This window comes from Lepidothrix coronata, unplaced genomic scaffold (assembly GCF_001604755.1).
Source record: "Lepidothrix coronata isolate B3197 unplaced genomic scaffold, Lepidothrix_coronata-1.0 Scaffold24, whole genome shotgun sequence".
NCBI lineage: Eukaryota > Metazoa > Chordata > Aves > Passeriformes > Pipridae > Lepidothrix > Lepidothrix coronata.
Genome location: NW_016690204.1, coordinates 1,136,862 through 1,162,920, shown reverse-complemented (window position 1 = coordinate 1,162,920; position 26,059 = coordinate 1,136,862). Strand labels below are relative to the sequence as shown.

Sequence of the window (26,059 nt, the reverse complement as noted above, 5' to 3'; positions counted from 1 at the left end):
GTTGTCCTTGTAATAACATGACAGAGGCTCTCCAAGATAAAGTCTCCCTGAGTTTAATGAGCTACTGTATTTACCTTATTGTTTCCAAATTGGAAAACTTTGGAGAAAATTCCTCCTCTCTTAGACACCCGGAGTCAGAAGCTGCCTATCAGCCTCCTGACTGTGCTGGTATCCTGGCAGATTCCCAGCCTTTGGGAAACTTTGCCACTTTCATTTAAGCTCTTGCCACTCTTGGCTTTTTGCTCCTCGTAGGACCTTTGCTTTTGAAACTGGGAAAATCCATCTTGCTCTCTTTCCCTAAGACTTCCTGCAAATTCCCTTGTGCCGCAGACATGGGAACACCTCACCGGGGATGTGAGGTTGAGATCTCTGGTTCATTCATGTTTGTGCACATCTCTGGTGGTCTGGATGCTTTGAGGCAGCTCCTTTGAAGCAGAGGCCAATTTCCTGGTGCTTGCAGAAGTGCAGGGCAAGGAGTGTTGGAATTCTGCAGTGGGAGAGCCCAGGATCTCCCATTCACATGCTCAGTCCTGTGTCTGAGTTTATCTTTAAGCTTTCCTCTGCCCTTACACATTTCAGAAAAGTCTGGAGCTCCAATCGCAGAATCACAGAACAGTTTGGGTTGGAAGGGACTATAAAGCTCATCCTGTTCCACCCCCTGCCATGGGCAGGGACACCTTCCACTAGCCCAGGTTGCTCCAAGCCTTGGGCACTTCCAGGGATGGGGAGTCCACAACCTCCTAATGGAACCTGTGGGCTTGAGGCCACATCACTTCCCTCAGCAGTTATAAATGACCAGAGCCTGGTCAGTGTGGTTTGCTGGTGACCATGAAGCTTAGCTTTGATCAGGCTTTTTTCTGAGACCTCGCTGTGTCAGATTCCCAGAATAAACTGGGAATAGAAAGCAGCAACTAATATGTCCAGAAATACCATTTGAGAGCTTTTACCCCTGTCTGCAGCCACTGTGCAGAATCTCCCCTCAGTGTAGCCTGTGAGCTCCTCAGAGCAAGTGCTGTGTCTCCACAGGGCTGCACCCACACACCAGAACTTGTACCTGCTGCTGCCACCGAGGGAACTGGGGCAGAGGGGGAGGTGAAATAAGGAGTGATGAGGAATTGGATGGAGAGACAGGTCTAGAACCTGCCTGGAGCTGTGAGGTACTGGCACAGCACATCTGTGGGTTCCTGCAGCCTGGATATGACATTTGGGTGCCATAAGGTATCTGGCTGACCTGACCTCAAGCTTGAAATGGAGTGATTTTCTCTTCCTTCCTCAAAATGAAGTTTTTGACCTTCTTCGCTTTGGAGGCAATGTCCTGCCCTTGTGCTGTGCTTATCAGCTTTGCTGGAGGGACTCTCACCTGAGGTTTGCCTCCTCCATCTTGCTGCCTGCCCCTCCCAAGGAGTGAGGCTGAGACAATGAACCTCATCAGCCAGGCAGGGGGACCTTCAGGGTGAATACTTCATCAATTCATGGAATCCTTAAGGTCGGAAAAGCCGTCTGAGATCATCGAGTCCACCCGTTAGCCCAGCCAAGTGACTGCCAAGGCCATCACTAAACCATGTCTCTGAGCACCACATTCTGCAGGGGGTTCGTGAACACTTCCAGGGATGGTGATTCCACCACTGCCCTGGGCAGCCTGTGACCACCAGTGGTCCGACCAGCCTTTCAGGGAAGAAATTTCCCCAGTATCCAACCTAAACTTCCCCTGGCACAACTTGAGGCTGTTTCCTCTTGCCCTTGTTACCTTGGAGAAGAGACCAAACCCCCAGCTGGCTCCCACCTCCCTTCAGGCAGCAAACCAGCCCTAAGGAGTGAGTCTGCCCAGGAGGAGGAGGAGTTCCCAAGGGAAGTGAAACACAGTGGAAAGCCTCTTGAAGACTAGTGACTGCAGTCCTTGTACTGTCTGCTCCAGGCAGCTTGGAGGAAAACTCAGGTTGTTTTCAGCATGAAGTGGTTGGCTCCCATGTGGTGATACACTGATATTCCTGTATTAACAGGAATACAGGTACTCTCTTAAATAACTCCCCACATCTTTCAGTGGAAGGGGAAAGCATCTAAATTTATACTCTGAATGGTTAACCAAAGCAAGAGGACTGTTTGTTTTGAATAACAAATGCCTGTGTGATTGCAAGGATGGACTTCCAACACCTCCAGTTATTTTCAGTATGCAGAAGCTGACTCCTCTTGGCATGGCTTGAGCACAAACACAACCTGACCATTGTGGTCTTGGCAGCGAAAGAGATAAAATGCTCCTGAGTCGCCTGATTTAGAACCACGGAATGGTTTGGGTTGGAAGGGACCTTAAACCTCATTCCACCCTCCCGTCCAGCCTGGCCTTGGACACTCCCGGGGATGGGGCAGCCACAGCTTCTCTGGGCAACCTATACCAGGGCCTCACCGCCCTCACAGGGAAGAATTTCTTCCCAATATCCCATCTAACCCTGCCCTCTGGCAGAGGGAAGCCATTCCCCCTTGGCCTGTCCCTCCATCCCTTGTCCCAAGTCCCTCTTCAGCTCTCCTGGAGCCCCTTTAGGCCCTGGAAGGGGTTCTCAGGTCTCCCTGGAGCCTTCTCTTCTCCAGGTGAACCCCCCCAGCTCTCCCAGCCTGGCTCCAGAGCAGAGGGGCTCCAGCCCTTGGAGCATCTCCGTGGGCTCCTCTGGACCTGCTCTAACATGTCCACATCCTTCTGATGTTGGAGGCCCCAGAGCTGGATACAGTACTCCAGGTGGGGTCTCCAAGATTTGTTCAGGCCTGTGTGCTGTACTGGCTTCAGCTGTTTGCTTCCCTCTCTACTGTCCTGGAATCATCAGGCTCCAAGACTTCTGCCGTGGGAAGGCTGACGCAAATCCCATCAGAGGCAAGAGAAGCAGCTTTCTTAACCTAAAAGCTAAAAGCTTAGGAAGAACAAATCCAGCAGAGAACAGAGATGCCAGGGTGGGAAAAGCTCTGTTTGCAGTGCAGTGTGATATTTGTACCAGAACAGCTTGGTGTAAACTGGCCATGAGCAGCTTCACACTGAGAATTAGCAGAAGGTTCTTGCAGGGTAGAGGACTGTGGAGCACGAGGGGACCTTGAAGAATGAGGTTTCAGAGAGGATTTTGACAGGTTAGCTGTGAGAACTGGAGGCTGGCTCAGCAAGCTGGCAGTCCTTACCACGGTCTGAATAGCCAGTGCTTAAGAGAATACTTGGTATGAAAAGTGCTTCCAAGCCAGGGAAGCACACTGCACTTTCCCACACACTCCTTCTTGTTTTTTGAGCATAGCAATAAGAATTGAATCTTCTAAAGTAAACCCTGGAGCAGTTGCAACGTGGAAAAACAGTCTCCAGATAGGAGTAGACCTTGGGATTTCTCCTTTCCTCCGCAGCACAACCCTCAGACTGAACTTCAGGCTGGTTCCTCCCCAGGGGGAGGACTTGGGTACCTTGATGCCTTCTCCAATTTCAACTCCACTTGCCTGGGTCCATACATGTGGCTTTCATGTTCAGCAGGAACCTCTTCCTCTGGAAAACATCTGCAGTAAAACAGCTTCACTGCCCTGATGAGCTGGCTCTGAACAAGGACCAGCCCCTTCCTCCAGCTGAGGCACACCAGCCGTGTTTGCCCCAGGGTTTGCTGTGAGGATCACAGAGCTCTTGCCTTCCTCCCTGTCCTGCCCAGCAGATGTGATCTCATTAGGGACACAATGAGCTCTTGGGCTTGAGGTGGAGGCTTGTGGGGGCTGCTGTGCCTGGGACCCCCCCTCCTTTTCTCTGGCTTCTCTGGGGATTGAGTTTCCACTTCATCCCTTCCCTCTTGGAGTCTGCAGGGCCAGCAGGGCCATCACTTCAGGGTCTCATTTTGGAGCAAAAGAGGAGCGTTTGTATTTGGGATAGCCAAGCATTGGCCTCCAGGCACAGAGAGAGTGTGCAGGCCATGTCATGGAGACAGCAGGGCCAGGGAGGTAGAGATGGAAACCCAGTGGCGTTGCATGTGCAGAACCAACCCAGGGAGTCTGGAGCTTGCTGTGCTGCAGAAGGATTTTTATGTTAATTGTCACAGCTCAGGGTATGGTGAAAGGTATTTAGTGATGCTTAAAGGTGCTGCAGAAATCTTTTTTGCTCTTGGACTTGTGCTCCTTTTGAGCTTGGCTTCAAGGTTTCAATATTCCAACAGCAGAGCTGGCACACTGATCTCGGCTGTTGGGAGCAGCTGTGGCTCTTCTGGCTGCTGTGAGCAGATGCAAACTATTCCAAGAGTCATCAGAGAGGGGAAGAAGACTTGTGGTGGTGCTTCCTGATCCAGCCAGGAAGAAGCAGTGCTAGGATCATTCCTGATGTCCTCATATGCCAGCGATTTAAACTGTTCCTGAAAGTGTGGCTTGCCAAACTCTTCCCAGACAGTGTGAAAAATGCTCCCATCTTACAGCAAAGCTGCAGCCCTAAAGGAATGATGAATATTGTTGAGTTCTGCTTAGGCAGGTGTTTCGAGGAGCTGCTGTTTATCCTGTTAAGGGCTTCTTAGTATGCAGGAAGGTGGTGGATTTTTGGCAGCTCAGCAGACTCAGGTGTAGGCTCTGCTTTCTTGGTTGCAGCAAATACCTTACCTGCCTTGGGTCATTCAGATGGGGTTGTCTAGCTGCTGGAGAAGTCTGCCCTGCCTGCCAAAATATTTATCAAAAGCACAGGGATAAATAACCCCCCAGTGTGCTGTGGTGTTGGGAAATGACCTGGCAGCAGGATGTAACTGCCCACGAGCCAAGGCCCTAGGTGCCAGCTGGAAAGCCATGACCAAATGGAGCTCCAAAAGAGCAGGAGGGACAGAGTGTTCTGGTTCCTGTCAGCACTGGATCTTCTGTTCATGGTTTGCTTCATCCTGTGGACCAGAGAAATCCAGTCTGGGGGGTCTTCAGGCTTCTTCAGCAACAGCTTTTTTCCATCAGTGGAGAATAGCAGTGAGTGACACTTCCCTGGCCACCCTGTCACCTGCCTGCACTGGGCTGAGGCCTTTGGCAGTCATGGGAGTGCTTCCAGCAGTTCCTTGTGAGATCCAGCTCCTAAAGCATCTGGGAAGTGTTTCTGGGCAAGCCTGACTTGCACCAACAGTGAACACGCTGATTTCCACTCGCCTTTCAAAGCTTATTGCTGATAAACCTGGTCCAAACCTGCTGCAAGCAGGCAGAGATGGTACTTCCTCACCACCACTGTGGTTATGTGGACAGATCTGTGTGTCAGCTCCTGCTGGAAACAAATTTGGCTTTTGGCAGAGTAAGTGTCCACATGTGCTGCTGGATACAATGACTGGTGATCTCTCTATGTTCCTTGTTCACTCATGTGGAAATTTCTGTCACTGCTGTGCTGAGGGTTGTGCCAATCCCAGTAGTGTGGAACAAAACCAGAATGGGAATGAACTCTGAAAATCAACTGTGAAAAGACCTGAGATGGATCTGGGGATGAGTCCAGTCCTCTTCCACCTCACAGAGAAGCTGTAGGCAGGTTGGGGAGGGAAGGAAGGAAGGCTGTTGTGAGGGGTCCAGGATACCCTTGATCTGAGAAAGCTGAGTGTGGAGCTTTTACTGCATGCTGTGGGAACCTGGGGTACGTAATGGTCACAAAAGGGCTTTGTGAAGCTAAAAATGGAGAGCCATGGAGAGAATACAGTGTTGACAGCCATCTAGGCACTTAGAGAGCAAATTAGGCTGCAAATGGGAAACTGTTCATTTGTCGAGTGGAGGAAATTAAAATTCTGTGCACGTTATTCCAAAGCAGACTTTAAAAAAACCTGACAGATCTTACTTGGAACTGTCTGCAGAGATGGAGCCAGTTCTCTCTGTGTGCATGGCTGAGTGCTATTCTCTCTGGGGGAGCGATGGTAATGACAGAGTGGATTTGGGATGTGTGCTCTGGAAACGTGGTGTCTGGAGCATGCCAGCACCACTTGGAAGCAGTACAAGGTTATCTGGCAGCACCAGGAGCTGGCCAGAGGTTTAGAAGGCTGTGTCCTCCCTCTGCTGAGCTACAGCACAGCTGGGTTGGGCAGGATGGGGACAGAGCAGGGCACAGGCAGCTTGGCCTCGGTGTCTTCTGAACTTTCCTGGACAGTCTTCCCTATAAATGTGCGTGCTGGAGCTGTGGCGTGGCCTGGAGACCCAGCTGGCAGACAGAGTGGCATCTCTTGCTTTTAGAAATTGTGGGCTTGACCTTCCACCCTGCTGAGAACGTGGGGCTGCATTTCTGCTGATGTTTTATCCTTATTCCTATTTAAAGAAGATCCAGGCGGAAGCTGCCAGCAAAGCTCTCTCCTCCTAAAGCATATTCCTGGCAAGAGCAGTCAGCACAAACTAGGTCTTGGGTCTGTTTCTCTTGGCTAAAGGAACTTGTCAATCCAGAGATGAAGGAAGTAGACTTTATTTATCCTGCTGGCCGTTTGTCTTGGAAGGGGGTCATCAAACTCTTTGCTTCGTTGTTTCCTGCCTCTCATTCATTCTCACGCGCGGCCTTGGAAGATGGAAATCAAAACAGATAGAGGAAAAATTAAAAGAAAGCTCAGAGTCTTTTTTTTTTCAATATGCACTTAAAATGTGATGTATCCTGCTAGTAAGTATTTCTAGATGGGGCTCTTGAAAAGCAGCATCTTTGGGTTTGTGGGATGTTTTTAATTATGGAAAATCATTACTTCCTTCTAATTTTTCCTCTCTAAGTGTGGAAGAAACTGACCCTTTTCTCCTCCAAAACAAAAACAACCTCCAATTCTTTCTGAGTGTGACATTTTTGGGCTGTTCTAGAAATGGCACTGCAAAAAAAATGACAAACTCTAGGCATGAGCTCCAGACTTTCTTTGGAGGACACTGAAGATGCTTCTCCCATCCCACAGATACTTTGCCATTATGAAAATGGCAGGTGCCTCAGAACAACCTCAAACCCACACTTGGAAGGGCTCACTCTTCATGTTGGGCTGTCAAACACAAAAGCCAACCCACTACACCTGACTTGCCTTTTGTGCCCCCTCCCCTTCTGTTTTTGTACATTTGAGCCTCTGTGCAGAAGGTGCAGATGTGGAGATGTGGGTGGGACAGGGAGGGCAGAAACAGCAAGTGTTGCCTGGGGAGCACCTACCCTGGGGTGGAAGCACCATGCAGTGAGGTTGGGACTAAAGCTGAAAAATCAGAATTTTCTAGAGTAAGGAATCTGAATTGTTCTAAAATTATAAAATTGGTCAGGCTTTGAGAGCTGCTTATTCTGAAAGAGCTGAGAGAAAGACAGACAAGGTCAAGGCACACGCAGTGCACTGGGGGAAGGCTGCTGTTCCTGTGGGGCAGCAGTGCCAGCTGCAGATGTGACTTCACTGGGAGGATTCAGGTGCCTTCGTGGTTCGGATGCCAGTTTATCACTCCTGTGTGCTCCACATCTCACGTTGCTGATTATTTTTTCATAAATTTGAAGTGTATCAGATACAGGCTGTACAGGCTGCCCCTCACGGGCTTTGGCAGCAGCAGGGATTTTGGGAGGACTGGATAGCTGGTGTTTCCCATCTGTGTAGCACATCTTCCATTTCAGGGAATGAAGGAGCAACTCCACAGATAGGTGAGGGTGCTTTGGTGGTCCCTGACTCTTACCAGGACAGATGATGGGCAGTTTGTCAGCTCCCTCCTTCCCTGGGCTGAATCCAGGCACCTCAAGGACCAGGCTGCCAGCTGAGCCCTTCCTTTGCCAGTTTAAGCTTGTGCTGGGGCCAAACTGGAGGGACAGCTGTTCCTTAGGATACCCCTGATTCAGGGAGGACTGGTTTGCTGAGCTTGCTGCTCAGTGATCTGGTTTGGTTTGCCCTTAGCTTGTCTTGCTGCTCCTGGGTTCCCTTTCATCCAGTGCTGCCTTCCCAGCTGGATTGTCTCCTCTCTCAGCACGAGATCATCTGCTCCTCCCTAGTTCCCATTTCAGGGCATCTTCAACTGCAATTCTGCCAAGTCAGCTTGGAGTGCCTGTTGTCACTTGGAATGTCCTTGATTGGAAAGAAGAGAGTGACAAGAAGTCAGAAAAGTAAGAGGGGGGCTGGAGAAATGCTGCTGCTGAGGACAATTCCCTAAATGCTGTGTGTGCCCAGCCGGTACCGAGCACTGCCTCGTGTGCCTGCAGGGCCAGCACTGCCCTCGTGTCTGTCCTCAGCAATGCTCTGAGTCGAGCAGAGCTCCGTGCTGGGAGATGCTGTGGACCCGAGTGGTGGCCACCAGTCTGGCCATGCTCCTGGGTCCTGCTAACCAGGCTCAGGGTGAGGTGGAGACTCCAAGGAGCTGCTCCTGCCTTGGGTTGTGCCAGTCCTGGGCCAGCACCACTGTGCTGCATCTCCAGAGGTGACTGGGAAGCGAGTCATGGATGTGGGTGGTGTTCAGGGACAATGGAGGTGGAGGTGGGCCTGAGGATGCTGTAGGTACCTCTTGGCAGAAGAAAGGGTCAGTGTGCCAGTGACAGTGGGAGACACCTTCAGCAAAGCCCAGGTGGATCCCAGTCCTGAGAGCTCAGTCCTGCAGAGATGCTGTGGGGCTTACTGGCATCATTCAGCTTTTTCCTTGTCAGCACAGGGCTGACAATGAGACTGTTCTGTAGAGGGAAAACACTCTGAAGAGGAGTGTGCTTGATTAACTCTGTCCTGCCCTGCTGTCTCTCTGCCACTGACTGCAGCTCTTCTGTGTAAGGGGAAAGAAAAAGACTGTTTCTGCCTCAGTGAGCTTGTATCAAATTTGAGACAGGAGAAGGGTGTTTTGCTCCTCCAGATACACAGTCACCAAGGCAGTTCCTGCTCCTGTGTAGAGACTGCAGCTTTGGAAATGATTTGGAGGATGCCAAAGCCAAAACAAAAGTAAAACCTTCCCTAATGACCTGGGAGTGCATTAGCACAGTCCTGTTGTCTCGATTTTTGCCCTATCAGCACACAAATGCTGCAGCTGGAGCAACGTTCTGTCCCTTGCCCTCTTGATTTCTGCACTTGGAGATGGTCTTTTCAGGTATGTCCCCCTCTTTTCATGTTGCCTACTATGAAACCTCCTGATTGCTTCTGATTTTCTTCCACCAGGGAATTCTCTTGGTGTACGACATCACTAATCGCTGGTCCTTCGATGGGATAGACCGATGGATAAAGGAAATAGATGAGGTAAGGGAATGGAAGAACATATGCAGGGATCTATAGCAGAAATTTGGGGAGGTATCACCTGAGGCGTCACCTCTGATATGGGGACAGGAATGGCTCTGCTATGGAGGGAACACAATGGCAGTGCAGTACTGAGCAGAGCAAAGTGATAAGTGCCTGCCCTCCACCTCTGTGTAAATCTGGAGTAGTAGGAAAGGGCTGGGGAATGGTCAAGAAAGGTAGGGAAGTTCCCTCTAAAATCACAGGATCACAGAATGTGCTGAGTTGGAAGGGACCTACAAGGGTCATCAAGTCCAACCCTGGCCCTGCACAGGAACATCCCAAGAGTCACATCCTGTGCCCCAGAGGATCATCCAAACCCTCCTGGAGCTCTGGCAGCCTTGGGGCTGTGCCCACTGCCCTGAGGAGCCTGGTCAGTGCCCAACCACCCTCTGGGGGAAGAACCTTTTCCTGAGATCCAACCTGAGCCTGCCCTGACACAGCTCCAGCCATTCCCTGGCTGCTGTCCCTGGTCCCCCCAGAGCAGAGCTCAGTCCCTGCCCCTCCTCTGCCCCTGCCCAGGAATTGGAACTGCAGTGAGGTCTCCCCTCAGTCTCCTCTGCTCCAGCTGAACCCACCAAGTGCCCTCAGTGTCCTCACACAGCTTCCCCTCCGGGCCCTTCACGAGAGCCATGATTTCTCCACTCCTTTCCCTGTTCCAGCACGCCCCAGGTGTCCCTCGGATCCTGGTGGGGAACAGGCTCCACCTGGCCTTCAAGCGGCAGGTGCCGACGGAGCAGGCGCGGGCCTACGCCGAGAAGAACTGCATGACCTTCTTCGAGGTGAGCCCCCTCTGCAACTTCAACGTCATCGAGTCCTTCACGGAGCTGTCCCGCATCGTCCTCATGCGGCACGGCATGGAGAAGATCTGGAGGCCCAACCGAGGTGAGCAAGGAGGCTGCTCCTGTGGGGAAGGCTGGGCTCACGTGGAGGGATGGGGCTGCCTGGAGGGGGGGTGTTCCTGAGGAACTGTGGGAGCTGAATCCACCTGACAGGGAGAAGTGCCTTGGGCCAGACAAGCTGAAGCTGAGCCACAAGCTGCCTGGACTGGCGCAGGGCTGGGCAGCTCCACAGGGCAGTTCAGCATGTCTGGGATCTGCAGTGCTCTGGGGCATCCTCCACCTTCCCACTCACTCTGCAGGAGGCTCAGGGCAATTATCTCCCAGCTTGAAAGTACTTCAGTCAGACGGCTGTGTGGGACAAATCCAAGCGTAAGCACCTCGGTCCTTGCCCTTGCCTGAGCCTGTCCCCCCTGTTCCAGAGGGAAGCAGAGCAAGCCCAAGGAGCTGAAAGGGACTAAGCCTCCTCCCTACCTTCAGCAGGCAGCAGTGGGCTGGGGGATTCCATGTATCCAGGCACATGGGCTGCAGTGAGGCAAACCACAAGCAGATTTCATGTTGGCTTGAAGAAAGCCTGTTGGCTTTGAAGAAAAATAATCCCAGTTCCCACGTTATTCCTGGCTGGAAGTGTCCCACTGCAGTCTGAGCAGCAGGAGATCTGTGCTCCTGGGGTGACCTACCACCCTCCCATGGATCTTCAGCTCCTGCTCACCAGAGAGGGGGAATCCTGTTCGCCATCCCCAGTCCCCAGATGTTCTGCCTGGGCTCCTGTCCCCGACTGCGGCGCACTTGGCTGCCGTGCCACAGTCTCCAGGTCACCGAGGGATGGTGGGCAGGGAATGTGCTGCATTCACGGACCTTTCCTGAACCTCTTCCAGAGGTTTTGTAACTGTGGGCTGCCTGCTTGGGAACAGATAGGGCAAAAGGAAATGGCCTCAAGTTGTATCAGAGGAAGCTTAAATTGGATATTGGGAAAATGTTTTCCCTGGAAGGGTGGTGGTCAGGCCCTGGTACAGCTGCCCAGTGCAGGGTTGGGGTCACCGACCCTGGAGGTGTTCAAAAGAGGTGTAGATGTGGCACTTGGGCAAGTGGGTTAGTGGTGACCTTGGCAGTGCTGGAGAACGGTTGGAGTGGATAGTCTTAGAGGGCTTTTCCAACCTGAATGATTCTGTGTTTCTATGAATGGGAAGCTGCCTGCTCGGGATCGGGACCGCGTGCTCGGGAACAGCAGCGTGGCGCTGGCGGGCGGGAGGAGGATAACGCGTGCCCTCTTGTGGCCGCTGAATGGGAATTCCCCTCCAAGGAGAGGGACTTCCCAAGGCGGGCTCACATGGTGCAGGCTGAGCTAAGAGGCTGCTGGGAAAAGGGGAAGAGCAGAGTGGTGTTCTGGCTTGGTGGGGTCTCTGTGCCTGGGGGGTTCTGCAGAGAGCTGCTGCTCCCTGAGGAGGTCCCAAGGGACACTGTCCTGTTTCAGGACTTACTGACCCTGTTGCCTCTTCCCTGGGCATGCCCTAGTTGCCAGAGGATGTGCTGAGAAGCCAAGTGTCTGTCAGGAATGTGAGCCAGGCCCTGCCACCCCGGGCACTGAGCAGGGGAGGGCTGGCAGTGCCTAACCCTGTGTTGACACCAAAGCTGGTGTCTGGCAAAGCAAAAACCTCCAACAGCAAAGCTCACCTTGATTGCCCAAGCTTTTTTCCTAACCAACCTGCTCCCTAATAAAAGCTCCTATGCAGTAATTCTTGGCATATCTCCCTGAGGAGCTGGAGCTGTGCAGCGTAAGGAAGGAATAGCTGTGGGATGAGGGCAGCCCAGGAAATCTCTTGGCCCTTGACTGTGTGGTCCTTTCTCCCACAGTGTTCAGCTTGCAGGACCTGTGCTGCCGAGCCATTGTGTCCTGCACCCCAGTGCACCTCATCGACAAGCTGCCCTTGCCTGTCACCATCAAGAGCCACCTGAAGTCCTTCTCCATGGCCAACGGGATGAACGCGGTGATGATGCACGGCCGGTCGTATTCCCTGGCCAGCAGTGGGGGCGGGAGCAGCAGCAAAGGGAACAGCTTGAAGAGATCCAAATCCATCCGGCCGCCCCAGAGCCCCCCACAGAACTGCTCACGCAACAACTGCAAGATCTCTTAGCAGGATGGGCACCGGGAGCTTCTGTCGGATCCGCACCCACCCACCGATGTACAGCTGTTTGCACACCCAGCCCTTTCCCACTGGATCCTTTCGGATGGGTTGCTTTTCCAATGGCACGCACAAGCGTTAGGAATGTGCTCACGTTTTGGCTTGGCATAGGAAGAAGCGTGGTGCCGGCTGGATCCCGCAGCGCTGCCGGAGAGAGGATCTGCCAAGTGACCCTCCAAGAATGCTTTGGGCTTTGCCTCTCGGCCTGGGGTGGAAAATTCAGCAGCTGCCGGGCTGGGGAGGGGGGAAGGGGAAAAAAAGCTCATCAAGTCTCAATGGAGCAATGGATTTAATGGAAGATTGAGAGGCTTAAGGGAGTAGGCAAGGAGAGTCTGTGCTGCAACTTTAACTCTTGGCCTCCTGAACAGATTGCTGGTGCAATAGTGATCCTTGGATGTAGACAATAAGAAACAGGGACAGGGGAATAATGACAGTTTTCACCGGGATGTTCACCTGCTGTTGCCAAAAAAACCAGAAAACAAGGCAAGAGTTGGCCAATTGGAAAGGGGAAGGCAGCGCTCGCTGCCTTCGCTTATTTATGTAAATATTATACATATATATATATATATCACTTGTTTTTTAAGGGTTTTTTTAAGAAGCTGTCAGGGAAAATTTTATGCAGCCATGTAAATACAAGCACTGGATGGACTTTCCCAGTGTCAGCAAAGGGGAGAAGTGGAGGATTTTCTGATGAAAACACATAAATGCTTTAAGAGACTTTCCCTCACCCCTGGGCTCGTGGTGGCGTTTTTAAATACTATGTGTGCAGAAGGAAAGGACAATTCGTGTGGAACATGCCCCAAGCTGCTTTATTCCAATCACTCCCTAAAACTTGTGAGTGCTGATGCAGGGTGGGATGGGAGTGGATAGAGGGGCAGAGTAGAGAGGCCAGGGTCCTGGGGGCTGGGGTTTTTTGGCAGGCAGGAGGAAGAGGCAGCTCTGGGGTTAGACCGATGCCTTGCTCGCTTTGAGCCTTCTGGTTGGGGATTTGGGAGCAGGGGGTGGAAGCATTGTACCTAAAGCAGGGAAAAATGCTGAATTTTGTCCCTTATTGCTGCAAAACTTTGGCTGTTGCTTCCAATGCCCTCCATCCAGGACACTACCCCGTGTGACAGCCCCTGGATTCTGGCTGCTTCCAGCTTTGCTTTCCCAAAGATGCTGCCTGAGGTTGCACTGCTGTGGCTCCTCCTGGATGAAAGTGGGAAAGGGCAGAAGTGGCTTTTCCCACTGGAGCGTGAAGGAGCAGGGACTAGGAAGGTGAAAGGTTGGGGTGGGGAAACAGCAATCCCCAGGTCCCTTAGTGGCAAAGTCACTCAGTTCTTGGGGTAGTCCCAGAAGATCAGGAGAGCAAACTGCTTTGCTCCATAGGACAGCTCCTGGGTTTTGAAGGGGCAAGAGCTTGGGATGGATCTTCTGTCAAGCGAGTGCACCTGCTTTCCTGGCTTCATCCCACGGCTGACCTGTGCTGGGAATTCACCTGGAAGCTGAGAAATAATGCCCAGCCCTTACCCCAGAAGCTCAGGGGGTTGGCAGTGGGGCTGAGCTGTGGCGGCAGATTCTCCTGGGTGGCCGGGGTGTGTGGACTGTGAGTACCATGGTAGGAAGTGAAGTGTACAGTGCTGCCATCCTGCTCCTGGGATCAGCAGCTCCTCAAGGCCTGGGCTGGCTCCGCTCCCCCTCCCCAAGCCGCTCGTTGCACTGTGTGGGCAGGATGAAGCCGCAGCAGCTCCTGTGCGGCCGACAGACCCGCCAGACCCGCCGTGTCCGGGCTGGACACGTCCCCCCGCGGGGACATTGCCTTCCCTCGCTCCTGAGCCCACCTGGGAGGTGCTGGAGCCTTCCCCCTCCCCTCTGCAGAACACAACAGGGGCAGGTCTCTTGGCTCAGCTTTATCTCTGCTTTATCACCCAGCTCAAGTGAGCGGGGAGAGAATTAAACCCCAGGCAGGCGGAGGGGGAGAAGAATCCTTTGTAGTGGTGCTTTGGCTCGAGAGCAAAGCCGGGGCCGGGCCCGGCGCGGTGGCACAAGGCCGGGGGATTTGGAGAACCTGTCTGGGCTGGCTGGCACCTGTTTCCCATCACTTAACACACAGCAGAAGACAATCGCTGGCTCAGCAGCCCGGGGATATACGGCCAACAGGTGACGGGCACCAAAACTGACGGCTTCTCCTGGGAAACACGGCCCGGGCACTGCAGGGCCCCGGCTGCTCCCGGCACCGGTGTGTGGGGCAAAGAGGGATGGAGGGCTCCTTCCTGAAACCACCAAGCTGCTGCATGTCTCAAAACTGGCTGTACCTCTGCTTTGGTTTGGCTGTGCCACGTGTGCCACCTCCCCACACCGTTTCCCTGTGGTTGGTTTGGGTTTTGCCACCCTGTAAAGTCTCACGGATCCTGTCTGGAGTGAGGATGGATGATTTCCCTGGAGTGATTGCCCAGCAACAAACTTTTTTTATTTTTTAATTTAAAAGGAAAAGATGCTTGCATCTGATGTCAACACTAGTCTGTAGCTGCTCTCCAACACTTGTACCATTCCTGAGTTGGTTTTTTTGGACTATCCTTTTATTTTTTTATTCCTTTGTACAGTCAGTGTTGTTCAACTGATTCTACATGGTTTTGTTTTGTATAAATTAAAGTCTTTTTGTTTGTTTTGATCTACCAATTGAAAGGTGGAGAAGTTGTATCTAGTTTTGTGTGGGCTGGGAAGAGGTTGAAGGGAAAAGGTGGCAGTTTGCCTGTACCTGGGGATTTGGGGCTGCTTCTAGTGCAGGGGTGTATTGCCACTTCCAGGTCATCCACAAAATAACTCAAATTACATTTTCTGGGGAGTCTTCACAATCATGATTCCTGGCTGTGGTGGCTTTTTCCCTTTTCTGTACATGCAGAGGCTAAATCTCTTCTTGATTCTCACAGATTTGGGGTAGTGAGCTCTAAGAAAACACAGAATCATTTCCAACACAGTTGGTCCCGTAGGTGGCTGGAGAAAACTAGGCTCCCCAGCAGCTTGCCAGGAATTGTGCTCATCCCTGCTCCACAGGGACAGGTTTGCAAGTAGTCAAAGCCTTAAATCCCTTCTTTGAGTCCAGGTGATCCTGGGGGAGCCGTCACCCATCCTGCCCAGACTGGAGCAAGCTGGAGGCCATCCTGGGATAAATGTGACTGAAACGGAGAGGATGCAGCACCAGTGTCACGTCAAGGTGGCCCTCGGAGGCACTGGGAGCCCCAGAGAAAGGGGATTTGCTCCTGGGGTTGAGGGAGACTTTTTGTCTGATCCTTTTTTTCCCAGCCCACCTCCCCTTGACCTCCCTTTTCCCCTGCATTCTCACTTCCCTAGGATCAGATTTTCCACTTCGTACCAGACTGGCCACGCTTGTTTTAACGGCTTAAGTAGTAATTGCTGGGGCTGGGAGGGGGCAGGGGGAAATGAGATCGTGTCTGCAGCCTGGAAAACCCTGGAGCTAAGGTGAAAGCCTGGTCAGGGAAGAGCCTTTTTTTTCCCCTTTTTTCAGGAGGTTCTGGAAGTGTCTGTTGCCTCTTGCAGGGCTAAAACAAAGGCTGTGTGTGGTTTCAGGTGGGGCAGGGACAGCCGGAGCCCATTACGCCAGAGCAGCGGGGGCTGCCTGGGCCACAGCTGTCTGCCTGGGAAGAGCAGGGCAGGAAAACACTGCACAGCCTCAACGTGGTGGGAAGGCTGGGAGAGCTTCAGGGCTCCGTGGAGAAGGAGGAGGGAGCAGGTTCCTCTGGGGTGATTCAGGTCTTTCCTCACTGAGTGTGTTTCTCCACAAACACCTTCCCCATTTGAGGTGTCTTGGGTTGGTCCCACTGTCCCTCACAGGCTGGGAAGAGGTGGTGACCTCCATCTGACTGCAAAATGCTTGAAAATGTGGGTGCGTGTCCCCACGGGTGTGTTAGAGGGGCAGGAGTCCCCTGGGTGCAGGGGTCATTGGAGGGGGACACATGGCACTGCACCCTTCCTCCGGGACACAGTGCTGAGCTGCTCTCTTGTCTTGAAGGGAGAAGATGAACCATAACCTGGGATGAGCTCAGTTGGTTAAAACTTGGTCCTAATAATGTCAAAGTCATGGGTTCAATCTGTGTAATGGGTCATTCACTTAAGGGTTGGACTTGATGATCCTTGTGGGTCACTTCCAACTCATAATATTCTGTGATAAAACTCACATCTGTGTCTGGGATCTTTGACAGGGACACCAAAAATCCTGTTTTCGGGTGCCATGGCTGCTTGGACATTTGGAGGTGAACAGTTTAGGGGAGACTGAAGTTACAGCTGCTTCATTGAGACGGTGAAAGTATCGTGGGCTTGGTCATGTTTAGGAGAGTCACTTTGTCCTTCATCTTCAGCTGACGAATCACTAGAAGAGGCTGGGTGGGTGTGAGGGTCCCAAGCTGGGTGGGGGTCCCCAGGGGTGGGTGAGGATCTCAAGTAACTGGGAGCTGCATTTCCAACCACGCAGCACTGGCATCTCTCTGTCCAGTGCTGCACCACTGGGGTGAAGGTTCCCTGCCACTGCTTGTCCGGCCTCACGGCCTTTGGTCTCGGTGACACAGGGATTAGATGTCTTGGGCTCTGGTGTGAAACACGTGCCACCCTCAGGGCTGCTCCTCTGGCTCTGGAGAGGGGCCGTGGGGCAGGAGCTGACCCAGACCCCAGCACCACCATCGTGCTGTGACCACACAGAGCCCAGCCTGTGGGTGGGTGAAAGCTGGGCTTCAGCTTTGCTGTTCCCTCCTGCACCAGCACCCTTGGGAGGACTCTGGGGCACCCCGAAGTGGCTCTGTAGCCCTGGGCTGCATCACCAGGGAGCAAGGGGCCCTGCAGCTGCCACACTGCTTCCCAGCTGGAGCAAGGTGGGTTTGTGGGTCAGGGATCTCCAGGCAGCTGGTGGCTGGGGTGGGTTGGGTGGGTCTGGGGGTCTCCGGGCTGCCAGGGTATGCAGGGTATAGCCCCCAGCAGCTCCTAGCTGGACTATCCTGATGCGATTCCCTGTTTGCTAAACATCAGCCTTCCTGAAAGTGTCCCGGGGCAGCAGAACCTCCCCTTGGCAACCATGGCTGGAGGGACCCTTGGGTGGCTGCTGGGCTGTGAAACTGGGGATCCCAGGCACAGCTATGGGACACACTCCAGCCCTCCAGGTGTGGTTGTGGCCAGCTGGTGACAGACCTGACTGTGTTTTGGGGGTTTTGGGCCCCAGGGAGCCCCAGCATTGCCCTGGGCAGCCGAGAGCCCCCGGCAGCACAGCCGATGATGAGCCCGGGCAGGGAGGTGGCAGCGCTGGCAGGTCACTGTGCCAGGGCACTGCAGCTGCACCCTGCTCACACCAGCGTGGGGGTGTCAAGGGCCCCCCCAAATCGTCTGGTCTGGGGCAAAAGGGGTTCCCCGAGGAGCTGCACACCGGGGGGAGCACCAAACCATTACATGCAAAAGCCCCTCAGGGGTGTGGGTGAGTTGGATTCCCCACCAAAACAAAAACCGAACAAGAAAGGGCTCCCCTCCTTTTTTATGTCTCCTCCACCACCTGCCCCCCAAGAGGAGAGGCTGGAGGTGTTGAGCTGCTCCCCCGGGGCAAAACCCCCTCGGGTTTGCTGTTTCACAGGGGCTGCAGACCCCCCTCGGCTCTGAGGCTCTCACCAGAACCGGAAGAGTTAATGCTCCCAAAATGCCATGAAATGTTCCTGCTGCAGGTCAGTCTCCAGCGGGGATTAGGGGGATCTGGCCGGGGAGCCGAGGCCGGCTCCTGGCAGCTCAGGGCCGGTGCGGGACGTGCTGGTTGAGCTCAGGCGCAGTCTGCCGGGTCTGGTCTGGCTCAGAGAACAGCCTGGCTGTAAATCAGCGGGGAGGGAGGGCTGGGAGCCCCAGGGAGAGTGCCTCCAGTTTGGCTGGGTGGGTACCCAGCCCGCGGGGCGAGCCAGGGTCCTGTGCCGGCAGCGCGGCGCTCGTGGGATGCCGGCTGGGGAGCGGGGATGGATCCGTGCCGCTGCCGGGATCCCGCTCCTGGGCACCTTTGGCTGTGGTGCCAGTGGGTGCCCAGGGCGAGGTGCGGGGTGCGGGGCTCCTGGGCAGCCCGATCCCGCAGCGTGGGCTCCCCGTGCCTCCCGCCGGCCGCCCCGTCCCACCGGACTGCAGGCTCTGCCTGTTTTCTCATCCTGCAGGAATTCGGCTCCGTGGGCCGAGCGGGTTTTCGTGTGTCCCCCCCCCTCTCCCTCTCTTCACTCTCCCTCTTTGGAGACTTTCTGCATTCTGCCTTTGATCTCCCCCCGTGTTTGCCCAGGGATCGCCGGGCTCGCCGGGGTTAGAGGCTGAGGTCAGCGCCTTTCCCATTCCAAACACCCAGAAACATCAGTGGGAAGGGAGGGGATTCAGATTACAACCTTCCCGTCCTCCCCTTCCACCCCACTCGCCCCGCTCGCCGCGCCGGGGATGGACTGAGCCCCGGGGACTCCCGCCGTTGCCACCGTGTCCCCGAGAGCCGCGCGGCGATGGATGGAGGGCGGCGTTGCCGGGGGTCCGGTGGGCGCCGGCCGCGCTGAAGGGCAGAGGTTTGGTCCTCTCCTCCTCCTCCTCCTCCTCCTCCTCCTCTTTGTCCCCCCGCCTGCCCGCCTTCCCCCTCATTCCCTCCGTCCTGAATGTGATTTATCCCGAGCCCTCGCCAGCGAGCCAGGCCGGCGGCGCGGGGTGGCCCGATGGCTCCTCGTGGGGGTCGCGGGGCCCGGGACCAGCGCACGGGTGGGCGGCAGCGGGGCCCCGTGGGCATCGCGCTGCTCCTGCCCGTGCTGGCGGCGGCGGCCGGGCTGAGCCTGCAGCCGGGCAGGACGCGGCACCCGGGCGTGTGCCCCAACCAGCTGAACCCCAACCTGTGGGTGGACGCGCAGAGCACCTGCGAGCGGGAGTGCCAGGCAGACCAGGTGAGCGGGGGGCTGCGGCGGCAGAGGGAGGTAACAGCTTTTGGGGAGCATCCCCAGGTCCCCGAGGAGATGTTTGGGGTGTGGGTCCTGTGCCCGGTGGCACAGCTGGTTCAGTTGTTTCGGTGCAATCAGCCCGGCTGCAGCTCTGCCCCCCAAGCCCCTGCTGGCATGAGAGGTGCCCCAGAGATGCTCCCCAGTGCCCCACAGGTAGAGAAACTGCTTATTGCCCCCACATGCCTCCCCCTCAGGCCATGCCCCTTGGACGGGATCCCCTGCCCCACCCAGCCATGGTGTGCTGGGACGGGGATCCCATCAGGCAGAGGACAGAATCAATCCCCTCCCAACTTTTCCCTGAGGGCAGGAGCACACCCACGAACTGGGCTGCCCATCCCAGAGAGCCCTGGCTCTGGGCTCCGCAGTGGTGAGCAGGACCCCCACCACGGTTAGGGCTACCCAGACCCAGGATGGGGAGACTCCTTCACAATTCATCTGTGTAACGAGTTCTGCCTCCCCTCAGCCAGCAAAAGCTGAGAGGGGCAAGATGCTGTTTGCTTTGGGGGAGAAGGGCCCGTCATCACTGCAGTGCACCCCTAAACATCCTGGGGGTGCTGAGAGTGGGCTGGGGACGGTGCAGCGGGCTGGGGAGGTTTTAGGCTCTTACCCAGAGCCCAGCAACGCCAAAGGTGCACGGAGCTGCACGGGGGACACCTGCCCACCCAAAAGTCCCAGAGGGGTGGGAACAGCCCCCACAGTCACAGCACAGCAGTGACCTCCATGTCCTCCCCACAACCTCCTCTCCCTCCCTGGCCAGGACTGTGAAGACTTTGAGAAGTGCTGCACCAACGTGTGTGGGCTGCGGAGCTGCGTGGCCGCGCGCTTTGCCGATGGCAGCGCCCCGGCGCTGGCCCTGGCACCCGCTGCGTCCTGCGAGAGCTTCGTGTGCGCCCAGCAGGGCTCCGACTGCGACATCTGGGATGGGCAGCCCGTCTGCAAGTGCAAGGACCGCTGCGAGAAGGAGCCCAACTTCACCTGCGCCTCCGATGGGCTCACCTACTACAACAAGTGCTACATGGACGCCGAGGCGTGTCTGCGCGGCACCCGCCTCACCACCGTGCCCTGCAAGCACATCTTCACCTGGCCCGACACCAGCCCGGTGCCGCAGGAGACCACGGCGCGCCCCACGCCCGGCGCCGGCCCCGAGGTGCCGGTGCCCCCCGCCCTCTACACCAACCCCTTTCACCAGTCCGTGCGCGCCGGGGGCACCGTCAGCTTCCGCTGCGATGTTAGCGGGCGCCCGCGGCCGGACATCACCTGGGAGAAGCAGAGCGAGCGCGAGGAGAACTTCATCATGCGGCCGGACCAGATGTACGGCAACGTGGTGGTCACCAACATCGGCCAGCTGGTCATCTACAACGCCCGCCACGAGGATGCCGGCATCTACACCTGCACGGCCCGCAACGCCGCCGGGCTGCTCCGCGCTGACTTCCCGCTGTCTGTGGTCAGGCGGGAGCCAGGGGGGACCCCGCGGGCCAGCAGCCCCCAGCCCTTCCCCAGCACCGAGTGCCTGAAGGAGCCGGACCGGCGGCGCTGCGAGGCCATGGAGGTGCGCTGGCACTTTGATGCCAAGCAGGGCTCCTGCCTCACCTTCCGCTACGGCGGCTGTGGGGCCAACAGGAACCACTTTGAGACGTACGAGGAGTGCCGAGCTGCCTGCCTGGGCAGCGCCCGCCCCACCTGCCTGCTGCCCATGGTGCAGGGGCCCTGCCAGAACTGGGAGCCGCGCTGGGCGTACAACCACCTGCTGAAGCAGTGCCACTCCTTCGTCTATGGCGGCTGCGAGGGCAACACCAACAACTTCGAGAGCAAGGAGACGTGTGAGGACGTGTGCCCCTTCCCCAAGAGCCTGCAGTGCAAGGCCTGCCGCCTCAAGAGCAAGATGGTGCTGAGCCTCTGTCGCAGCGACTTTGCCATCGTGGGCCGGCTGATGGAGATCGTGGAGGACCAGGACTCTGGCATTGCCCGCTTTGCCCTCGAGGACGTCCTTAAGGATGAGAAGATGGGCCTCAAGTTCTTCAACATCAAGTACCTGGAGGTGACCTTGACCGACATGGACTGGAGCTGCCCCTGCCCCAACATGACAGCGGAGGACGGGCCACTGATCATCATGGGCGAGGTGCACGACGGCATGGCCACGCTGGACCCCAGCAGCTACGTCCGGGCAGCCAACGACAAGCGTGTGAAGAAGATCTATGAGCTGATGGAGAAGAAAACTTGCGACCTCCTGAACCGCTTCCAGGACTAGGGGAGAGCCAGGATGTGCCAACAGGGGGAGCTGCAGACACGCCATGGAGGGGGCAGCCTGGGGAAGCCCCTGCATCTGAGGTTACCACCATCATGTAGTTCCCCCCAGCCTCATGCTGAGCCCCAGACCAGCTCCCATCTCCCCTGTAATTTATCTGCTGCATGCCCCCCTCTTGTGTGCCCCCCAGCCTGGCCAGCAGCAATAAGGAACTGGGTTGGGTTGCAAAGGGGTGGGAGGTCTGCCAGGACATCCCTCCTCCCCATAAAAACTTTCCCACCTCATTGAAGCCTCTGGACCCAGTGTAGCATCCCCAGTGCAGAATCTGCCACCCCATTGGTGCCAGGAGTGGGCTGGAGATCCTCCCCCCTCATGCTGGCACTGAAAGCATCAGAGAGCTGCTGGGTCGGGGGGAGCCAAAACCACAAAGTTTATTGGGGGGAACAGCACAGTCCTGGGAAAGGGGGAAGGATGATGGGCCCCCTGCCATTAGCACAGCATCCTAGGAGCAAACTGAGCAAGAAGTCTCCCCCATACCCAGGGGTGCTGTGCCCCCGCTCCCACACCTGTGCCCCCCATGCCTGTCCTCCTCTGGTCCAGGCTGTGGCACTCTGCTGCAAAGGGAGAAGGCACTGGGGGAGATGGACCCCCCAGCCAGGCCAGCCCCAGCTGGGGCGTGGCACTGACCCATCACTGCTGCCCCAGATGGCGCCTGTGGGGGGACGTTGGGACCCCTCGAGGAGGCAGCAGTGGGGGCAGTGCCAGGAGGTGCTGGAGGTCGGGGCAGTTACAGCTTGCGGAAGATGAGGCTCTTGTTGTTGGCCGGCATGTCCACCTGGGGGCAGAGCCGGGGGTCAGGGGGCGCCCACTGGTCTGGGGACCCCCCCCAGACCCCGTCACTCACCATCCTCTCCAGGCGCAGCCCGTTGGCCTCGGCCAGTTCCCGCAGCAGCGCCGTGTCCCGCAGGCCCCAGGCGGGATTCCTGCGGGGAGGGAGGCTGGGTCAGGTCAGACAGATGGACATCGGGGAGGGAGGAGCGGGTCAGACAGACAGACATCGTGTCCTGAGGCATCCCCATCTCCCGGGGGTGCCCTGGGGTGTGGGGGCTTCCCCCAGATGCTGCTTATCTTGAAGGACCACACTGGGAGGGAGCTTCCTGCAGCTGCAGGAGCACGGATGGGCAGGACAGACACCACGGGCAGGACAGACAGGACAGGCCCCCAGCAGCCTGGGACCCCAGCCCCCTCCTACCTCTGCCTCAGGCTGCGGTCAAAGTCCACGTTGCTCTGGGGGCTGATCTGTCCGTCCACGGCGTAGGGCTGGTGGGACAGGGAGCTGGAGCTGCAGGCTGGAGCCATCCTGTGTCCCCCCCAAGCGCCCCCTCCCTGGGCTGCTGTCCCCACCATGCACAGAAGCCAAGCAGGAAGAGCCGTGGCCCCCAAGAGGCACCACGGGTCCCATCACTCTCTGCGAGTCCTGTCATCCACCTTGGGTCCTGTCACCCACTACAGGTCCCATCACCCTCCACAGCCCCCCCCCCACTCTGCCTTGGATAAGGCAAGGGAGATGAGCATCTTTCCCATCAAAAACTGCCCCATCCAGGGCTCAGCATGTGCCCCAAAAGACAGAGACTCCCTAAACCCAAGCTCTCCCCTTTCCCGCCCCCTCCCCAAGCCATGCCTGGAGCTGCCCTCCCATCTGCCACCCCCCAGCATTCCCAGTGATGCCGTGCCCTGCAGATGCTCCCACACCAGGACAGTGACCCACCCCATAGGTGAAGAGCACTCCTCCAGGCTTCAGCAGCACCCCAGCACCCTTGAACAGGCCCTGGGGAATCAGAGAGGTGGGGACCAGGTCAGAGGTCTGGGGACACCCCCTGGGACCCCCTCCTCGGCCCTGGCACTGTCAGACCAGGGGACAGGGCCTGGGGGAGGGCTGCTCACCTGGGTGCAGCGCAGCTCCGCGATGTGCATCATGTTGATGCTGACAAGGAGGTCGAGGGAGGCGGGCTGGGTGCCCCCCCACGTCTCCCAGCCCTGCGAGACGTCCACCACGATGGGGGGCAGCAGGTTGGGCAGCCCCGTGGCCTCCACGTAGGCAGAGATGCTGTGGGCACCAAACCCCACCTGAGCCCCAGCCGGGCATTGCTTGGTCCTCCCCCCCCCCGTGCATCCCTCCAGCACCCGCTACAGGCACAGGCAGAACTCCTGGATGGTGTCTGAGGAAGTTGTGGGTGCAGCACAGCTGGGGGGTCTTTGCTCCCCGATGGAGAACTGGCAGCACCTGGACAACCAGCAGCACATGGATGGAGAGGCCCCATTCCGGAGCAGCCTGTGCTCCTGCCTGCCTGCACCCCCCCGGTACCACTGCCCCAGCACCGCCAGATTTTGGTGTGATTTACACCCTTTTTGGCACATTCACCACCCAGGTCTTGGCTCTGCAGCCTCACAGGGCAGTGGGTGCTGCTGGGTGGGCAGGACACAAACCCCCCTGGACAGGCGCCGATTCCGGCACCTCCCCACAACGTTTATTTTTTTCCATGGGGAAAAGATGGATTTTGGGACTTTCCTGGAAAAATAAAGTCCTGAGCTGGGGAGCCTGGTTGGATATTGGAATTTACTGAAAAAAAATATAGTGAGTATTGGGAAGCCTGGGATGGGCAGGAGTTGAATATTGTGGTTTGCCTGGAAAAAATAAAGTGTCAAGCAGGGAAGCCTGGGCTGTCCAAAGGGTCTTTGCTGGAAAAAAATTCACATCAAGCTCATCTGAGAGCAGGATATTGGAGTTTTCCTGGAAAAAATACAGCACTGAGCAGGAGAGCCTGAGCTGCCAAAGGGTTGGATATTGGATTTTTCCGGGGAAAAAAAAGATAAAGTGGGGAGCCTGGGCCCACTGTTGAGTGGGTCTGTTCTGGAAAGAATATCCATTTGACAGCTGGATATTGGGGTTTTCCTGGAAAAAACACAGCACAGAGCAGGAGAGCCTTGGCTGTCCCAGAGTTGGAGCTGAGGTTTTTCCTAGAAAAAAATGAAGCGGGGAGCAGGGAACCCGGGCCGCGGGTCTGTGGGAGGGGGCTGCAGGCAGGCAGTGCCCCGGGCCCCCCAACCCTCCGGGCCCCCTCACCTGCGCAGGGCCCAGGGGTCGATGTCCGAGGGCTGCCAGCGCGTGTGCGGGAGGGCGCGGGCGAAGTGCGCGGCGTGGAGCCCCGCACCCGCGCCCACCTCCAGCACCCGCAGCGCCGCCCCCGCGGGGGCTCCGCGCCCCGCGCACTCCCGCAGCACCGCCAGGATCGGGCCCTTGTTGCGCTCCGCGGCCGCCGGCACCTCCATGGCCGGGCTGGGAGGGGATGGGGGGGAACTACAGCTCCCGGCACCCCCGCGGGACCGGCCCACGGGACCGCCCCCACGGCCGCGGGTGGAGCTTCCACGGCGGGGTGGGTGGGGAGAAAAAAAAAAATAGAAAAAGGAAGGAAAAGGTTCCTGCGCCGCCCGGGAATCGAACCCGGGTCGCAAGAATGGGAATCTTGCATGATACCACTACACCAGCGGCGCTGCCGGCAGCGCTCCCGCCCCGCCGCGCCTCGGCCTCGGCCACACGCGGGACCCCGGGGGCCGCTGGGCCCTGCAGCTCACCCACCATGTATTCCCACCCTGTCCCCCCCAACAAGAGCGAATTGGGGCTCTGCGTGGACACCTCAGGAAATTGGGGGTGAGTGGGGAACCACCCCTGCTGTGACTGCTCCCACTGATGATGGAGGTCTGGAGGGATCCATCTGGAGCACAGGGATTTGGGGTTCAGCCCTTCTGAGCATAGAAAAGCTCAGAGATGTGCCCACAGGCACTGACAAACCCCGGGCAGGTCTCAAGTGGGGAGACTGAGGCACAACCCCTGCCGGCTGACAGGGCAGGTGACAACCAGCGGTGGTGTCCCCACGGGTCCGGTTGTATTTAGGCACGGTAATAGGGTTGGGGGAGTCATGTGGATGTGACCGTGCTGGGTGCACCCCTGAGGGTGAGCCAGGGGCGTCTGGCACCCACCAGGGTCAGGCACTGCTGTGCTTTTTTGGGGGGGCACCCTCCTGCACCCTTCCCTCCCTGGCCACCACCGTGGACACATGGCGGAAAGGCAAAGGTCACTCTCGTGGAGTGGCTTTGCAGCACCTGGAGCTGGGATGGAGCATTCAGGAGACCCCAGTGGGTTTGTCACATGGCCTCTCCCCAAACCCTGGCTGCTGTCACCAGCCAGCCCCGGGGGGGGAGCCGGGGAACAGCTCCGGGTCATGTGCCGGGTCTGCACCTCCCACCACGTGGGGACACCTCGGCGGGACCTCCCAGCTCCAAAGGTCACCGTGGCGGCCGGGACGCGGCCCCCGCTGCGGCTTCCCGCGCTGGTCATGGGATGTGCGGCTCTGGGCTCGTCACAGCGCTGTCCCCACGGCGGTGGCACCTCAGCCCCTGCCTCTGAGCCCCCTCGATGTCCCCTGCCTGGGCCCTCTGTGTCTCAGGAGTGACCCCTACGTGTCCCCTGTGTGTGCATGGCTCCCGTGTTCCATCTCCTGAACGTCCCCGTTCAGGTCCTCTCCGTGTCCCCCGCGTGCCTGTGCCACCTTGTGTCCCACGTGCCTCCTGTGCCTTTTCCCCTACTTTGACCCCTGTGCGT

At 56.9% G+C, this 26,059-nt stretch overlaps 3 protein-coding genes and 1 non-coding gene across 4 annotated transcripts in view; 2 read left to right on the top strand and 2 right to left on the bottom strand.

Moving 5' to 3' along the window:
- The window catches only part of RAB40C (RAB40C, member RAS oncogene family), a 36,884-nt gene extending 23,973 nt beyond the window's left edge, over nt 1-12,911 (top strand). Inside the window, exons 4-6 of the mRNA XM_017808776.1 lie at nt 9,048-9,125; nt 9,824-10,046; nt 11,855-12,911. Of these exons, the coding sequence (XP_017664265.1) occupies nt 9,048-9,125; nt 9,824-10,046; nt 11,855-12,135 (582 nt within the window). The 3' untranslated portion in view covers nt 12,136-12,911. The remainder of the gene's footprint in view (nt 1-9,047; nt 9,126-9,823; nt 10,047-11,854) is intronic.
- A 5,967-nt stretch (nt 12,912-18,878) lies between these two features.
- WFIKKN1 (WAP, follistatin/kazal, immunoglobulin, kunitz and netrin domain containing 1) lies at nt 18,879-21,402 on the top strand. The gene is made up of 2 exons (XM_017808668.1): nt 18,879-19,100; nt 19,912-21,402. Exons 1-2 carry the CDS (start codon nt 18,879-18,881, stop codon nt 21,400-21,402), a joined length of 1,713 nt encoding a protein of 570 aa, XP_017664157.1.
- A 405-nt stretch (nt 21,403-21,807) lies between these two features.
- METTL26 (methyltransferase like 26) lies at nt 21,808-24,775 on the bottom strand. Its single transcript, XM_017808779.1, has 6 exons — nt 24,524-24,775; nt 23,344-23,506; nt 23,168-23,227; nt 22,652-22,719; nt 22,304-22,382; nt 21,808-22,234 (listed from the first exon to the last, which is right to left on the bottom strand). The coding sequence occupies exons 1-6, from the start codon at nt 24,727-24,729 to the stop codon at nt 22,187-22,189; spliced, it is 624 nt and encodes a 207-aa protein (XP_017664268.1). The 5' UTR covers nt 24,730-24,775; the 3' UTR covers nt 21,808-22,186.
- A 105-nt stretch (nt 24,776-24,880) lies between these two features.
- Nucleotides 24,881-24,951, bottom strand: TRNAG-CCC. The gene has a single exon. It is a non-coding gene; the product is annotated as a tRNA-Gly (tRNA).
- Between the last annotated feature and the right edge of the window lie 1,108 nt (nt 24,952-26,059).